General features: G+C 36.3%; 1 protein-coding gene across 3 annotated transcripts in view; it reads left to right on the top strand.

The window, feature by feature from the left end:
- The window catches only part of LOC110659826 (uncharacterized), a 29,877-nt gene extending 11,822 nt beyond the window's left edge, over window positions 1–18,055 (top strand). Inside the window, exons 8-16 of one of the 3 annotated variants that reach the window (XM_021817869.2) lie at window positions 7,487–7,687; window positions 7,895–8,001; window positions 8,249–8,411; window positions 8,613–8,678; window positions 9,364–9,457; window positions 10,480–10,592; window positions 16,114–16,184; window positions 16,642–16,798; window positions 17,060–18,055. In XM_021817869.2, coding sequence (XP_021673561.2) covers window positions 7,487–7,687; window positions 7,895–8,001; window positions 8,249–8,411; window positions 8,613–8,678; window positions 9,364–9,457; window positions 10,480–10,592; window positions 16,114–16,184; window positions 16,642–16,798; window positions 17,060–17,500 — 1,413 coding nt within the window. In that variant the 3' untranslated portion in view covers window positions 17,501–18,055. Of the gene's footprint in view, window positions 1–6,547; window positions 6,645–7,486; window positions 7,688–7,894; window positions 8,002–8,248; window positions 8,497–8,612; window positions 8,679–9,363; window positions 9,458–10,479; window positions 10,593–16,113; window positions 16,185–16,641; window positions 16,799–17,059 lie in introns of those variants that run through there. The other 2 variants (XM_058151645.1, XM_021817870.2) reach the window with 2 other exon arrangements.
- Window positions 18,056–18,427: the final 372 nt, after the last annotated feature.

Genomic DNA, 18,427 nt, shown 5'->3' with positions numbered 1-18,427 from the left:
CTGAATAATTTCTTCCTCAGCACCCATAGACTGTCCCAACATGGCCTGATCAACACAATCATTCAATAGATATACCCATCTTGCAATCATTCAATAAAGGTCACAAACCATTTATAACCTAATAAAGACACAGTTTGAGTAGGCCCTCACACAGCAGAATGGATAGTCATAAAAGGAACTGAAGCCTTATTATTTATTGCAGGATAAGATTGTCTAGTATGTTTGACAAACTCACAAGCATCACATACTAATATTTTCGTTTTGCATTGCTTAAACAAAACATGATAAAGTTTCTCTAAAACAGTAAATGAAGGATGTCCAAGTCTCCTATGCCACTGAATAATTTCTTCCTCAGCACCCATAGACTGTCCCAACATGACCTAATCAACAAAATCATTCAATAGATATACCCATCTTGCAGTCTACCACTGCCAATCGTTCTTCCTGTTATCAACTCCTGAAACACACAGTGAGTGAGAAAAAATTCAATTTTGCAGTTGAGAGCTTTTGTGATAGAACTGACAGACAAAAGGTTAATAGGAAAGCTAGGCATATGTAAGACAGAACTATGACTTATAGTAGGAGTGCAATTAACAGAAACTGCTCCAGAAACATTAGATAAGGATCCATCCGCAATGCGGACTTTTTCTTCGTCTGAACATGGAGAATAGGATATGAATTTATTCGAAGAGCCTATCATATATTTGTTTGCTCCAGAATTTATAACTCAAAATGAATTATTATGATTGACAAGAAAAGCATTACCTGAGTTGACGAAGTTAGAAGAGGCAACTGTAGTGGATTGTGATTCAAGCTGTGATAGGAATCGTCTCAGAGTCTGTACTTCTTCATTGGAAAATGTAGAAAGAGATAATTCTCATTGATTTCTGTTATGGAAAGTCAATCACTATGTTATGGAAAGTCAATCACTATATTATTTCTCTGTATATTTTGTATTCTGTATTCCTATTTAGGATTTCTTATTTAGGATTTCTTCTTAATTAGTAGAACACAATTATAGGAATCAATTGTATATATATACCCATGTACAGATTAATTGATATCAATGAGAATCATCTCTTTCTACATGGTATCAGAGCAAGTCATCAATCTAGGGTGACTATTTGTTCTCACTACCCACTCAGAGAGACCTTGGCGTTTCAACCCCGATCAACATCGCGGCTTCATCTCAACCCCTCATTCCACCTGTTCGATCCAGTATAACCATTAAAAGACTTCTGAGGTTTGGCTTTCAGATTCTATTTCGGTATTTGCTTGATTTGTGATTTTGGGTTATTTTGCTGCTATAAGCACTTTGGATTAGCGTTTCGGTTAGTTTTCTTTGTCTCAACAAATGGCAGACAATAAGAATGTTATTTCTGATGTGATTCCGGTGATGACTAAGATCACGGAACACAAACTTAATGGTTCGAATTACAGGAGTGGAGTAAACTTAGGGTCTATTTGCGTAGCATTGATAAGGATGATCACCTTACTAAAGATCCACCCACTGATGATACACGACAAACTTGGCTAAGGAAGGATGCTCGGTTGTTTTTACAGCTTCGGAACTCGATTCATAGTGAGGTAATTAGTTTAATTAATCACTGTGAATTTGTTAAGGAATTGATGGATTACTTAGATTTTACAGATTCAGTAAAGGGAATATCTCCGTATTTATGATGTTTGTAAGGCATTCGAGAAAGAGGATAAGTCTCTCACGGCTTATTTTATGGATTTTAAACGGGTATATGAGGAACTTAATGTATTGTTGCCTTTTAGTCCGATGTGAAAGTTAGCCCAACGGAGCAATCTGTTATGAGTTTTCTTGTGCCTTCCTTGAGTATGAGATCGCTAAATCTCGATTCTCTCGAGATTTCCTCTTTGCATGAAACGTTCACACGGGTCCTTCGTGCAGAGTACTCAATCTTCACAGTGCTCTTATTAGTCGTAATCCAAATGGACAACAGGTAATAGAAGAAGAAGTAGAGGAGGAATTACAGCAATCAGCGTAATGGAGAGGCTAGTTCTAATTAGGACTCAAGAGGAGTCATTTGTTATTATTGCCATGAGCCTGGCCATACAAAATATAATTGTCCGCAACTTCAGAGAAAAAATCAACGATCACAGATGGCAAATATGGCAGCAGAGAATTCTCTGATCTTCCTCCGAGAAAACTATTTTGGTATCTGCAGAGGATTTTGCACAATTTTCCATCTCTAAAGCCTACGGTTCTCACATCGCGATCACGAGTCGTAAATCCACTACATGCCTTGTGTCTTCTTTATCCAAATGGGTTATTGATTGTGCAACAGATCACGTGATGTAATTCTAGTCTTCTATCCGCTAGTCTAATCTCACTTCCTCAATTACTTTAATGATGGTTCTACTTCTTATGTCATGGGTTCTGAATCGCGAACCCGACTTCCAATTTCTTTGTCTTCTGCTTTGTGTCTACCAAAATTCTCTTTAATCTACTTTCACAAGAAACTTACTCGTACCTTAAATTGTTCTATTTCCTTTTTCCGACCAATGTTTGTTTCAGGATCTTACGACGGTATTATTGGTAGAGGACGCGAGTCGTGGTCTCTACATTCGAAAATCATATCGCGGTCGCTTGTTTGCTCCAGTACCTTAACACCTCTTGAAGCTCATTGTAGATTGAGTCATCCTTGTTTGTCTACCATGAAGAAGCTGTGTCCTCAATTTCAGTCTTTATCAGTACTAGAATGTGAGTCGTGTTAGTTTGCAAAACATCATCGTTTGCCTTCTGTGTCTAGAGTCAATAAACGGGCTTCATCTCCTTTTGAGTTAGTTCATTCTGATGTTTGGGGTCCTTGTTCTGTTACATCTAAAACTGGATTTCGTTATTTTGTTACTTTTGTTGATGATTACTCTCGTGTTACCTGGTTATATTTAATGAAGAATCGTTCTGAGTTGTTTTTTATCTTTTGTGCCTTTTGTAATGAAATCAAAACTCAATTTAATATTTCTGTGCGCATATTAAGAAGTGACAATGCCAAAGAATACTTTTCAGCACAATTTCAGCCTTATATGATACAAAATGACATTCTTCATCAGTCTTCCTGTGTGGATACCCCATCCCAAAATGGCGTGGCCGAAAGAAAAAATCGACATCTTCTTGAGGTAACTCGTGCTCTTCTTTTTCAGATGAAAGTACCTAAACACTTTTGGGCGGATGCAGTTTCTACGGCATGTTTTTTGATCAATCGTATGCCATATTCTGTCCTTAATGGGGATATTCCTTATACTATTTTGTTTCCTACAAAATCTTTGTTCCCTATTGAACCCCGTGTTTTTGGTTGTACCTGTTTTGTGCGTGATGTTCATCCACAGGTTATTAAATTGGATCCAAAATCTCTCAAATGTGTCTTCCTTGGGTACTCCCGGCTTCAAAAAGGGTACCGTTGTTTCTTTCCTACTCTTAATCGTTATCTTATTTCTGCAGATGTCACATTTTTTGAGTTCACTCCATTTTTTCCTCCATCATCTGTGTATGAGAATCAGGGGGAGGAGGATGATCTCTTAATATATACTGTCCAACCAATGTCTAGTCCTCTCCCACAGCCTGTTCCTTCTGTCTCTAGACCTACTCGACCTCCCGTTGTTCATGTTTATTCCAGAAGATTGGAGATTCCTGACTCAGATCCTCCACCAGCTACTTCGTTGGGAGATCCTATACCTCATACTAATCATGATTCTGATCTAGACTTACCCATTGCTCTTCGTAAAGATAAACGTTCATGTACTTACCCTATCTCTTCTTTTGTTTCTTATAATCAATTGTCTTCTTGTTCTCGGTGTTTTGTTACTTCTTTAGACTCTGTTCCTATCCCTAATACTGTTGATGAGGCACTGTCTCATCCTGGCTGGTGTGATGCTATGAAAGAGGAAATGGAGGCTTTAAATGCTAATGGTACATGGGAACTATTGCCTTTGCCCACTGGTAAGAAAGCTATTAGTTGCAAATGGGTATATCTGAAAGGTAAATCGATGGTTCTGTGGCTAGGTTAAAAGCACGCCTTGTAGCAAAAGGATATGCTCGACATATGGGGTTGATTACTCGATACTTTTTCTCCGTAGCTAAACTTACTTCTATTCGCTTGTTTATCTCTTTAGCCTACATATGATTGGCCGCATCAATTGGATATCAAGAATGCTTTCCTTCATGGTGATCTTCAGGAGGAGGTGTATATGGAGCAACCACCTGGGTTTGTTGCTCAGGGGGAGTTGGGTAAAGTTTGTAGGCTTCGGAAGTCTCTTTATGGCTTGAAACAAAGTCCTAGGACATGGTTTGGGAGATTCAGTGAAGCAGTACAGGAATTTAGTATGCAAAAGAGTAAGTGTGATCACTCAGTATTTTATAGGCAAGGTCTAATTCTCTTGGTAGTCTATGTGGATGACATTGTCATCACTGGGAGTGACTCTGCAGGTATTTCATCTCTTAAAACCTTTCTCCAAACTCAGTTTCAGACCAAAGACTTGGGATTGTTAAAGTATTTCTTGGGTATCGAAGTTATGAGAAGTAAGAAGGGTATTTTCTTGTCTCAAAGGGTATCCTCCATCATCTAGGAACTTAACTGCATCAGCCGGACTTGAAGCCTGAAAGTCCTGATAGAAATCTAACTCTTGCCATAGACCACTCAGTTCCGCATAATACTGAGCAGCAGTCAACTTACCTTGTTTCATTTCATGAATCTTGTTCCTAAGCTCATAAACTTGTGCATCATTCCTAACTTGAGAATAAGTGAGAAACAACACTTTAAATGGTAGCGGCACTGTCCAACAGTAAATACCCACGAGCTATATGAGATTGCATAGAATTGATGAGCCATGACATAACAAGAGAGTTCTCCGACTCCCATTGGCTGTAGGTAGAACTAGTACTTTCTGGCTTTTTTCTATCTCCAGTGATATATCCTTGCAGTCCTCTAGCCTGAATGAACAGTAAATAAGATCTAGACTATGTCAAATAATTAGTTCCATCCAACTTTACAGGACTAATTTGTAAAGATGGATTATCACCAACAAATCCAGCCTTTGTTTCAAAGGCTTTCTTCTTTTCATCAGTCATTTTTCAATTAAAAAAAAAATAGGTACTGAGACAGAAAGCAAGAAACTGGGCAACGGAAGGTACCCAAAAAAATAAATGTGCAAACCAGGTGTGGAAACACGTTGGTCAGAGGCGCGCTGGACAGGGAAGGTCGTCGGCAAGAGGCGCGGTCGGAGAAATCACAAAAAAAAAAGGGTGCACGCGCCGGCGCGTGAAGAATGACGCGAGACTTCTGGAGGCGCGTGAGCTCACGCGCTTCACCGGACGGCGGCGGGACTCCGGGCATAGGCCGATCGGCTGGTGTCCTTCCTCCTCAAGTGGGTGGTGACAGTCACCTCCCTTCCTAGAACGACGTAGAAGCTTGACAAAAAAAAAAATTACCCAGAACTACACTGTTCACGCCAATAAATTTTGGCACTGCTCTAATACCATATAGAAAACAGAGAATTTGAAAAATTTTCTTTTATATTTCTTCCTACTAAAATGATTTATAAGCATTCTAATTTATATACAAAGGCTAGGACTAACTAGGAAACTAATAATAGCCAATAAATACAATGATTCCTAATTATATTCTAATTTACGGCTAATTTACATTGATTAAGGGATTTACACTAATTGAGGGATTCTAACAGTTGGCAATGGAAAAAAAATTTAGCATGTGCTCTATAGTTTGCCTACCTTGCTTCCTACTAGATAGGGGATCATTAGGTTGATGATTGTGGTGGGAATGGATCTAAACTCTTCAATTTAAATGTTTTATGATAGGTGGTATTTATCACCTTGTCTAAGCCAATAGTGTTTAACATTCAACTAAATGTTATATCACAACAACGACAACAACGACCAAGTCTTAATACAATGACAACTAAGCCTTAATTTCAAACTACTTAGGTCGGCTATATGGATCTTTTTTAGCCATTCAGCTCTATTTGAAACTAAATCTGCATCAATGTCCAAAAATTATAAACCTTCTGATACTCCTTTCCTCCACATCATTTTAAGTCTCCCCCCTTTCCCTTCTCACTCCTACCATTTACTTATCGCACTCCCATGTTAGGGCATTTGATACTTTATGATGGACATGATTAAATAATCTTAATTAATCCTTTTTCATTTTATTTACAATGTGTGCTACATACATTCGTTGGTAGATGTGGTCATTTCTAATCTTATTCATTATCATGTTACTAGACATCTATTTTAACATTCGCATTTCTACCATACCTCTTGTTTTGGTCCTATGAGCTACATTCTCATCTATTACTCCATTCTTTTGGATGTTAGAACCTAAATTCTTTAATTGGTTGTATTTTGGCACTAAAACTTTGTTCAACTGAAACTTACCTACATTCCTTCTATGAAAGCTAAACTCACAATGCCTATTTTCCTTCTTACTTTTACTTAGCTTAAAACCCTTACTCTCAAGAGTTATTCTTTGCAGCTCTAACTTTTGGTTTACTCTTTCGCTAGTTTCATCTACTAGGAGAACAATATTTGCAAATAGCATGCACCATGGGACATCACCTTGAACATGACTGGTTAGCTCACACATAACTAAGTTAAACAGGTACAGACTCAAAGTCATCCTTTATATAAATACACTGTTGTAGAGAATTGGTCTGTATCCCTTCCCATTGTCCTTGTACTTGTGATCGCCCCTCATAAATGTCCTTAATGACATTTGTATATTTAAGATGGACTTTTTCTTTTGTAGCACTCACCAAAGAACTTCCCTCGGTAGTCTATAATATAGCTTTTCTTGTTGAATGAATAGCATGTGGAGATCCTTATTCCTCTCCTTGTAAGTTTCCATTAATCTTCTTAACAGATAGATAGATTTTGTTGTAGATCTACTAGGTGTAAATCCAAACTAGTCCTTTAATACCTTAGTAGTGTCTCTAAGTCTGTATTCAATCACTCTTTCCAATAGCTTCTTTTTGTGACTCATCAGTTTTATGCCATGACAGCTCATACAACATTGGATGTCTTCTTTGTTCTTAAAGATAGGACCCAAAGTACTCTTTCTCTCCATTCATTTGGCATCTTTCCAAATTTTAGTGTGCCATTGAATAGCTTGTTTAGTCTAGTTGCTCCAATCTCCCCAAGGCACTTCCATATTTATATGAGGATACCATCAAGTTTGTTCCTGTAAAAAAGGGAAAAGGGGGGGAAAAAAGGTAAGGAATGAATTTTGAAGGAAAGTTGCATCCATTTTTCAACTGGTTAACTACTTTGATTTTTCCTAATTGAACAAAACTTTAAATGATATGAAGAAATAGCTTCAACCCAATATAGTTGTAGTGAATTATATGTTGAAGGGTTTGTCAGTGGCAATTGTAATGGATTATTAATTTTGTGGGAAGTTCTCTGCCTCGTATTAACTATGTAGTATTTATTACTTTTCTGCAGGATGCTCATTCATCCTTTAAGTTTATGCACATTCCAAAAGTATATCATCATTTAAGTCGAAAGAGAGTTCTGACAATGGAGTGGGTGGTTGGTGAGAATCCAACTGATTTACTCTCTCTATCTACTTGTGATACTATTGATCATGATTCTGCATATTCGGAAAGGCATAAAATTGAAGCAAAAAGGAGACTTCTTGAGCTGGTGTGTATCATGGCTGTATCACCCTCTTTTCTTATTTCTATGAAGTTCTAATAAGTCTTGGACTCCTGAACCCCTATTTTGTTTCTGTGGTTTAGATAAGGGTCTTCTAGAAGTTTTCCCCTTATGATAGAGTGCTTTGGTATTACAATATGGCCATATTTTATATGCAACCCAGGTTGAAAAATTCCACTTGTTTTGAATTTCCAGGTTAGCAAAGGAGTGGAATCAGCACTAGTTCAGCTTCTTGAAACAGGCTTATTGCATGCTGATCCCCATCCAGGAAACTTGCGTTACACATCATCAGGAAAAATAGGGTACCCTTTTCCCCTTCCACATCTTAGACTAGATAAAATTATTAAATTGCCATGCTAACTGAAGTTGCTTGATTGCGTGATTTTGTTACTGTATATATCCATTATGGAAATGTGGCTTCAAATCAGCCTTAATCCTAATTCACAGACATCAAACATTAATCTGGGAATCTATATTGGAAGAACTCAAGATCCTCTTGTATCTATTGCTTATTCACAATTCAGTTCTCTTGTCAATTTGGTGCACCAGGTTCCTGGATTTTGGTTTACTCTGCCAAATGGAAAAGAAGCATCAGTTTGCTATGCTTGCATCCATAGTGCACATAGTAAATGGGGATTGGGCATCTCTTGTCCGTTCTCTTACTGAGATGGATGTCATAAGGCCAGGGACTAACATTTGGCGAGTTACAATGGTAACATATCTGTTTCTGTGCCAGATATTGTCTAAATATTCTGCTACTGGGCCAAAACTTGTAGCTGAAAATAATAAGATATGCTGTAAGATTAAACATATTCACTGGCATTTATCATAGTCAAGTTCAATTTTTTTTTTCTCAAGCGCTCAACTATAGAGACTTCTATTGATATTACTGACTGTTGCGTAAATAATTCAGGAACTGGAAGATTCCTTGGGGGAGGTGGAATTTAGGGATGGAATTCCTGATGTCAAGTTCACTAAGGTAAGATTTGTGTACAGAGAACACAAGTAATTTGTATTACTGTGCCTTATTTGATATCCTTGAGGGAAGAGCTCCATATGAGAGCGAAACACATGGGTTATCTATGCTAAAAGTTGGTTAGTCCAATTGGCCTGTGTTGGCTACCCTTGGAACCTATGAACTTCTGCAATTTGATGCCTTGATGAAGACAAATTGTCCACCTTTTAAGGCTGTAAGCCTGTAACATGGATCATTCTTGAGACCAAAATTGCACCGCCAGATGATCAGTATATTTTGCCCATTTATTTGATGATTATGATTATTGATATTTTATATCCTGAGGAGTTATGGTGATAAGAATATAGGTACACATCATCTGATTGGATTGACTTTTTTGTGAGACTCTCAAACTAGATATCAGAAATGGCACTCCTACTTTTCCTAAACAATTTTACTTATTAATATTAAATTTCAAGGTATTATAGATGGTGCACTCCAAGATATATTTTAATTATCTATATTTCATATGTTTGAGTGTTATTATCGACTAAACAAATTCTTGCCTTGGCTTCTTGGTAATTGCTCTTCTCAGGTTTTAAGCCTCCCTGCTTTGGTTTTATCTTTATCTCCTCTACTCTATTTTTATAAATGATTCTTTGGTTGCTTTATAATAATAATTAGCTGATTGATACAATAATTTTTCTAGGTTCTGAGCAAAATATGGTCTATAGCCCTCAAATATCACTTCCGCATGCCGCCATACTACACACTTGTTCTACGATCTCTTGCATCCCTGGAAGGTAACTGAATGCTATATTCCCTTGTACTCATCTTCTTTAACTTGAATTATTTGTAAGGATAGCAAGATGTGTACTTTTTCATGCATCTCATTGATCTCTGTAAAACAATGCATAATTTGGAATTACTGTTCTTTAGTGATGAAGCAACAGTAAGAACAATTGATCACAAAGCCAGTTTTCTGTCAGCAATACGTATATATAATGTAGATGATGTGAATTTAAGAGGCATAATAAAAATTTGTAATAAGCAGCAGGGACAACAAAAATTCAGATACATTTGGCAGGTCCACATGATAGCATGCTAGATTGACAAAATGAATGCTTGCTTGCTTAATGATTACCAAATCTATTTAGTATTATTTACTTGATAGCTGGGTCCCACTATGCCATATGACCAAGGGCCACATCCATGTGAGTGCAAAGTGACAAGGAAAAGAGTTATGATAACTTTTGCTACAGCCTAGTACAGGAATAGGTAAACAGTAACAGGAATATGCATTGTTTTCAACTTTTGATATGTAGCGGTGGAACCATTTTCTCAACAAAGAGAAATGGGATGAAAGATGCATGAGAAGCGTCTGCTCAAGGATATAATCTTATTGGTGAGGATGGCGAGAAAGGTTATTATGAAAGATCTGATATGACAAGATGGCCCCCAAATCTTAACCTCTAACTCTGAATGAGATAGAGCTGTGTTTGTTATGGAGGTCGGATCACCCTGAATGTTAGAAAGCAGAATGCTGCTTTGAAAACTCGGATGAAATTCCCTCTAGATCCCAGTAAAGTCTTTATAGTCCCACTAACTGCAAGTTTATGTTGACAATAAGGCAACTAATTCATAAAAAGGACATGGTAAGAACTCAATATGTTTCTTCTATTTCCCAATTTGACTTGATAATTTTTCAACTTCATGGTCTTGATTTACATTTTTATAAAGTTTAACAACAGTTCTTTCATGTCCCATGCTGCTAATAACTGTTGATCATTGTGATTTTTTTTTTTTTTTAATTCTGTTCTGTCAGGTCTGGCGATGGCTGCAGATCCGAACTTTAAGACATTTGAAGCTGCATACCCATATGTTGTCAGAAAACTACTCACTGAAAATTCAGCTGAAACAAGGAAAATTTTACATTCGGTATCAAATGCTTAACCATATATTTGTAATACTTACTATGTAATGCAGAATAGGAAGATGATATTCTTAGTACAATTTAAGAATTATATTCCATGTAAAATTAGGAATTTAAAAGTTTTATTCTTTAGGAATTTTATTCTTATTAGGTCTATTATTTAGGAATTTATTATTTCTTAATTTCTTTTGGTTTAATTTAGTATTCCTAATTAGGAATGAATTAGGGTTCTAAAATCCTAATATAATTGGGATTCCTAATTCTATAAATAAGATCTAGGATTTTTATTGTTATTAGATTAGATAAGTTTTGTTATGACAATTTCTATGAGATCAATAATATCCTGAGAATTAGTTCTCTCTTTTTTTCTTTTTTTAAATCAAGGATTGGTCCTTGATTTCTCTTCTTCTTGGTAGTGTTATTAAAGGCGTGGGAGGCGCCCAGGCGAGGCACCCCTCTGCCGCCTCGACTAGGTCGCCCCTCTTGGCACCTCCAAAGTCGATGCCTCAGGCCGGCTAGGCAAGAATCCAGGCGAGCGAGAGGCGTCGTCGCCTCTTTAAAGCAAAGCAGAAGGCTTTTTTTTTTTAAATTTTTTTAAGACAAAAATATAAAATCCTACACACTTACCTGTTGCCGACAAAGAAAAGGAAGACAGTCGCCTCCAGAGCTGCGAGTCCAAGTATGTCTCTCTCTCTCTCTCTCTCTCTCTCTCTCTCTCTCTCTCATCTTCTTCCTCCTCCTCTCCTCTGTCATCCTGTCTTCCTCTCTCTCCTGCTCTTTTCTTTGGAAAACGCAGCAGCATTGCAGCAATTTTTTTTTTTCCTTTCCTTCTCTTCCTTCTTCTTCTCCTTCTTCCTGGTTGGTTTCTTCCTACCTTGTTATGCTGTTGGTGTACAGCGGTCTTCACTCTTCTTCTTCTTTTTTTATTTTTTTCCTTTCCTTCTCCTTCTCTGTGATTGGATTTATTAATTAGTTAATTATTTGCTATTAATTTAATTATTTTGCCCTTTATTTTTATTAATTAATTATTTAAATTTTATGGGTATTATTAAATTAATTATTTTACTTGTTAATTATTTAACATGGATATTGTTAAATTAATTATTTTACTTATTGATTGGTTGATTATTTAATATGGATATTGTTAATTTAATGGTAATTAATGTACTTTTTACTTATTATTCTTGTTAACTTGATTAATTTTGCTTTGTATCTTATTAATTAGCCATTAGTTCTCATTAGTTGTTTATTTTATATAGTAATTATTATTCTATTGTTAATTTGATTATTTCACTTTTTGTTCTTGTTAATTTATTGTTTAATTAATATGAGTATTGTTAATTTGTTTGTAATTAATTGACTTTTTAATTGTTATTCTTGTTAATTTAATTAGTTTTACTTTTTTTTTTGTTAATTAGTTGTTTATTTTATATAGGAATTATTAATTTATTGTTAATTTGATTATTTTACTTGTTGTTTATTTTATATAGTAATTATTATTCTATTGTTAATTTGATTATTTCACATATAGATATAGTGCAAATAATTTTTTTTCTTTTTAATATGCTTTTTTTACTTATCATCTATTTAAAAGTATGAAGTTCTATGTTATAAGTTCACACACGCGCGCGCGCACACACACACACACACACACACACACACAACTCAACTCAACTCAACTCAACTAAGCCTTTATCTAAAAAATTTGGAGTCGGCTCTATAGATTCTCTTTCTCCACTCTAAACGATTTTGGGTTAAATCCTCTGAAATGTGTAATACTTCTAGATCATGTTGTACTACTCTCCTCCAAGTCAGTTTAGGTCTACCCCTTCTTTTCTTTCTATCCTCTACCCTAATGTGCTCTATTTGTCTAACTGGAGCTTCCGTATGTCTACGCTTCACATGACCAAACCACCTCAATCTCCCTTCTCTCAACTTATCCTCAATTGGTGCCACTTCTACCTTTTCTCTAATACTCTCATTACGAAATTTATCTAGTTTAGTATGACCACTCATCCACCTTAACATTCTCATCTCCGCAACTCTTATCTTAGACACATACGACTCCTTCAGTGCCCAACACTCACTATCATATAATATGGCCAGTCGTATGGCTGTACGGTAAAATTTTTCTTTCAACTTATTGGGAATCTTGCGATCACATAAAACTCCCGTGGCACGTCTCCACTTCAACCATATGGCTTTAATCCTATGATTAACATCCTCCATCTACTTGAAGGACTCAGCCGAGATATTTAAAGTGATTACTTTGGGACAGTATCACTCCATCCAAACTAACTTCTTCCCTATTATCAATTCGGCCTTCATTGAATTTGCAATGCATGTATCCTGTCTTCGTTCTACTTAACTTAAACCCCTTTGACTCTAGAGTACTTATCCAAAGCTCTAGTTTTCTATTAACTCCTTCTTGTGTCTCATCTATCAGAACTATATCATCCGCAAACATCATGCACCAAGGGATACTCTTTTGTATGTGTTTCGTTAATTCATTTAAAACTAATGTAAAAAGGTAATGACTTACAGCTGAATCTTGGTGTAATCCAACTGAAATAGGAAAATCTCTTGTGTCCCCTTCCACTGTGCGCACAATAGTAGTTGCTCCTTCATACATGTCTTTCAACACTTGTATATACCTAATAGATACCCCCATTTTGTTCTAACACTCTTTATAAGATATCTCTTGGAACACTATTATAAGCCTTCTCCAAATCGATAAAACCATGTGTAAATCTTTCATCGGATCTTTATATTTCTCCATCAAGCTTCTGATGAGAAAGATCGCTTCCATAGTTGAACGACCAGGCATGAAGCCAAATTGATTGGGAGAGAGAGAAGTATCATGACGTAGTCGATGTTTCACAACTCTCTCTCACAACTTCATAGTATGGCTCATGAGTTTAATTCCCCTGTAGTTTGAGCAATTCTGTATGTCTCCCTTATTTTTAAAAATAGGTACTAAAATACTCCTCCTCCGTTCATCAGGCATTTTCTTTAAGTTTAGAATCTTATTAAACAATTTATCACTCCCATATCTCCCAAATACTTTCACACTTTAATTGGTATTCCATCGGGTCTACAGGCTTTACCCACTTTCATTCTCTTAAGTGCTTCCTTTACTTCTAAAGATCTAATCCTTCTAGTATAATTCACATTCTTTTTTATTGCTCTGTAGTCTATATTCACGCTATTACCATTTTGACTATTATTAAAGAGATCATCAAAATAATTTCTCCATCTTTCTTTAATGTTCTCATCTTTCACCAACACGTTTCCTTCTTTATCCTTAATGCACCTAATTTGATTGAGATCTTGACATTTCTTTTCTCTCCTCCTTGCTAATCTATAAATATTTTTCTCCCATTCTTTAGTTTCAAGTTTCTCATATAACTTTTCAAAGGCTTGTGCTCTTGCTTGATTAACTGCCTTTTTTGCTTCTTTCTTTACTATCTTGTACTGTTTATATGCCTCATTATTATCACACTTAGTAATTTCTTATACCATTCTCTCTTTCTCTTCACTGCCTTTTGTACTTCCTCATTTCACTACCATCTCTCTTTTGAGGGTGGTTCATATCCTCTAGACTCTCCAAATACTTTTCTAGCTACTTCTCTAATCTTTGATGTCATCTGTATCCACATATCATTGGCCTCCATATCCAGCTTCCATGTTTCGGACTCGAGAAGCTAATTTTGGAACTTCACTTGCTTTACCCCTTTGAACTCCCACAACTTTGTTTGAACTACACTATTTTTTCTAGCTTTACTTGAATTGTTCCTAAACTTGACATCCAAGACCACTAACCGATGTTGACTTGTTAAAGCCTCTCCCGGAATGACCTTACAATCCTTGCATAGAGCTCTATTTGTCTTCTTGGTTAAGAGGAAGTCAATTTGGCTTCTATGTTGCCTACTTTTGAAAGTCACTAAATGTGACTCTCTTTTCAGAAAGTAGGTATTTGCTAGTATTAGGTCGTATACCACAGCAAAATCCATAATGCTTTTTCCCTTCTCATTTCGGTTGTCAAATCCAAAACCTCCATGAACATTCTCATAGCCTTGCTTATCACTTCCTACATGTCCATTCAAATCTTCACTGATGAAAACATTCTCTTCATTCGGTATGCTTTGCATTAGATCATCCATATCTTCCCAAAATCTTTGTTTACTCTCACTTTCTAGTCCTATTTGTGGGGTATAAGCACTAACTACATTTATTGTTTCTCCTTATAGTACTAGTTTTACTAGTATAATTCTATCTTCTACTCTTTTCACAGCTATTACAGCATTTTTCAACGTTCTGTCTATGATTATGCCTGCACCCGTTCTTATTTTTCTCCTTTCCGGTAAACCACAGTTTGTACCCTGAATTACCTACTTCCTTACTTTTCTCTCCTACCCATTTAGTCTCCTGAATGCAAGCAATATTCACCTTTCTCTTTTTCAAGGTATCCACAAGCTCCATTAATTTTCCTGTAAGTGATTCAATATTCCAAGTACCAACCCTGATTCTCCTCATATCATGTTCCTTCCTAATTGATCTCCTTCTATGATATCTTCTATTGTTCTCTATGTCTATCTGGTGTTCTATTCTACTATCTGTTCTATTATCTGTCTTATGGACTAATTTCTTTACCCACACCTGTCCATGATGTGGGAACTCTTGCTCATTTAACATCACACCCGGGCGCCGGCATGGTGCGTCGCTTTCGGTGAACGCCCTACACCCTTGCATATTTCTCACTACACTCGGGCTTCGATGTAGCGCGTCGTAAGTAGAAGACGCCCCAACGTTTATATCATTTGAATCCATATCATAAGATGAGACGAAATATTTACGCTGATTGTCGCCTACCGCAACCATCCTCCTTTATCCGGACTTGGGACCGGCTAAGCGCAAATTACTTAGGCGGAGTTACACATACACACACATGTATATATATAATTTTGGCAATTAAGGTTATAGCGTCTTACTTCAAAAAGGGCCTCGCTTCGCCTATCGCCTAGGGCCATAAGGTGCTCTGTCGCCATGTTTCACCGTATCTTCATGGTGCATTATCATTGTAGGCTCTATCAATACACCTTGTCAAATTCTTTATTCTACATTAAATGTAATGTCAAATGTGAAACGCCAAAAATGAAAACTTTGAAATATTAGCTAGGCTTGGGGTATCTAGATGATCTACGATAGGAAGTCAAAAGTTTGACTTGATGAGCCTCATGGCTTTTGAGGTTGTGGCTGTCACCCAAAAGCTGTTGGACATCTTTGCTTGGTAAGGACAATTTGGCAGGGATAAACTTTCGCCAAGGCTGAAAAGATTTATTGTTGCATTATGTAATATTTGAATGGAGTAATTTAATTATGAAGTTTGTTCTCAACTCAGTTTTCTACAATTTGAGGCACATAAACATTCTTTCAGAATGATGTTTCCTATTCTAATTGTAATTACTACATAGAATACTGCTCTTCAAAAAACTCATTATTTATTGTAATTGTGTTCCTATTCAGGTGGTTTTAAATAGAAGGAAAGAATTCCGGTGGGACAGGCTTGCCCTTTTATTGAAAGTAGGATCAACTAGGTATGTCAAAAAAATCTCTGATTGTGTAACATATCCTGTCTTGAGTCATAGTGAAGACAATCATCTTATTGTAATTGCTTTTTATCTGAAATTCTCTCTCTCTCTCTCCCCCTCCCTCTCTCTCTCTCTCTCCCCCTCTATTTGTCTAGATTCACAAAACAATGACCATAAAGAAAAAAAGAAAAAGAGGCATTTGTAGCACGTAATTCAAAATTTTTATTTGCATTCCAACTAACTAAAAGATATGTTAGTATATTATAATATGTGAATACCTTGAAGTTTCTGTATCATTTTTGGCATTTTTCAGTTATGGAAAACCGCAAAAGACCTTTGTAGATTTTACATATAACTTACTTCCCATTGCTCGATATACGGTTAAGATTGAACTTTTCTCCCTATTGTTCATTCTGTGACTATCATATCATCTAATCTGTACGAATACTGGTATTTTCTGCAGTAAAGTTTTGAATAGAGAAGCAGCATCAAAGCATGAAAATTCCCTTGATTATTTAACAAATAGGTCATTCTCTGGTGTTTTTGATGTTGCACACTTGGTCTTGATGCTTTTACCGGCCAGAGATGGTGTTGTTCTTAGGAAGCTTCTAATGACTGCAGTAAGTGACTTTGAACTAATACCTTCGTTCTTGGATATCTAATTATTGTTGCTGCTATTTCTTTTTTGCTTAAGTTCCACTCTGGGTGATGAAATAATATGTGCCATGAATGGATTGCTATGCAGTAGCTCATGGTTTCGCATTGATAATGATTTGAGTTTAGCTGTTAAGGCCTTGTAATGATGTGACAGGAATTAGGGCTCTAGTTTTGGTATCATCTCTCTCTTGTATACTGGATTCATATTTCATTTCAACGAACAGGATGGAGCTTCGTTAGTCCGAGCATTGGTTTCCAAGGAGGCAGTTTTCTTTAGACAGCAACTTTGCAGGACCATTGCTGACCTATTATATCAATGGACAGTTCAAACTCTTGGACTAGGCATTACAGCAACTCAGTATTGCTCCCAACTAAGATCGACTAGTGAGTTTGACAACAGAGAGCTAGGTCTACCTTCCCCACTGTCCATGCCCCTACACGAGTATCAGTCCATCTTCAAAGACCGGCGGCTCAAAGTGATCTTTTCCAGGATAATAGATTCTGCAAGGAAAGATACAGTGCTGATGCTAAAATTCTGCTGGACTTCTTTTATTATGGTTGTAGCAGCTTCAGCACTGGCTTTTCATCGAGTTTTGGTCTCTTTGTCTGAAGTCTACATCAGTCGTCTGTCACTTGCTTCCAAGAGAGTGGCAATCGGTGCATGAAATCTGTATTTGACCCTGGAGAAACCTCTCTGAAGAAAGATTAGATGCAAATACCCACCTTGACTGTAATATTCTGCAGTGGAGAAGATTAAAGACCTTGGGATAGTGTACTAATATGGAAATTTCATATTTACAACTCGAGTCAGATTAGATCGCATCAGGACTGGACTCTATCTACCAAGGTTTTACTCCAGCACCTCTATGACGAGTTTCACATATATGCATTTCAAAATTCTTTACAAAGAGCAATGCGATAAATCAAGGATCTGCGGCAGAGCTTTGGGAAGGTATATATAGAAATGTAAAAAATGGAACCTATTTTTGTTCGAATTAAGTCAAGGCCTTTTTAACTTATAATTCTGATATGGTGCAAGAGGCCAGGAGATTATAAATGCCTGTGACTTGGTCTCACCATCACTGGGTCTCTTGTTAGCTGTAAATTTTGAGCACTGTAGAAAAATTAACAGATTATTTTGAGTCGCCATCTTAGCACTCCGATGTAATGAATAATCACATAGCATAAAATTGATAATGAAATTACTTGTTTCTTAGACATGACAAGTCCCATTTCCCCTGTGTGTGAACGAACCAACCTCTATTTGGAGGGCTTTTTTCTAAAAGGGTGTGGTGTAGAAAAAAAATTACCCAAAGGAATTGATTTGAGAAATATTTATTAATAGGGGTGAGCTTACTGACATGGAGGAGAGAGAGCTAGTCGCTAATCATATTAAAGTTTAATAAATAAATAATTTTTAAAAATAGACAATCACTGTAGTGGGTAAAAAAAAAATGAAAGTTGGATGTTACTTTTTTTTTTTTTTTTTTCTTTCATTCTCCTACTTGAACTAAGCCTACACAAAAATCATTTCTCAAAATAATAATTATAGAATATACAAAAATAAAAATAAAAATATTATTTATATGTAA

Source organism: Hevea brasiliensis, chromosome 8 (genome assembly GCF_030052815.1).
Source record: "Hevea brasiliensis isolate MT/VB/25A 57/8 chromosome 8, ASM3005281v1, whole genome shotgun sequence".
NCBI classification, from domain to species: domain Eukaryota; kingdom Viridiplantae; phylum Streptophyta; class Magnoliopsida; order Malpighiales; family Euphorbiaceae; genus Hevea; species Hevea brasiliensis.
The sequence above is the reverse complement of the archived record's forward strand: the minus strand, read 5'-3'. Positions and strand labels throughout refer to the sequence as shown.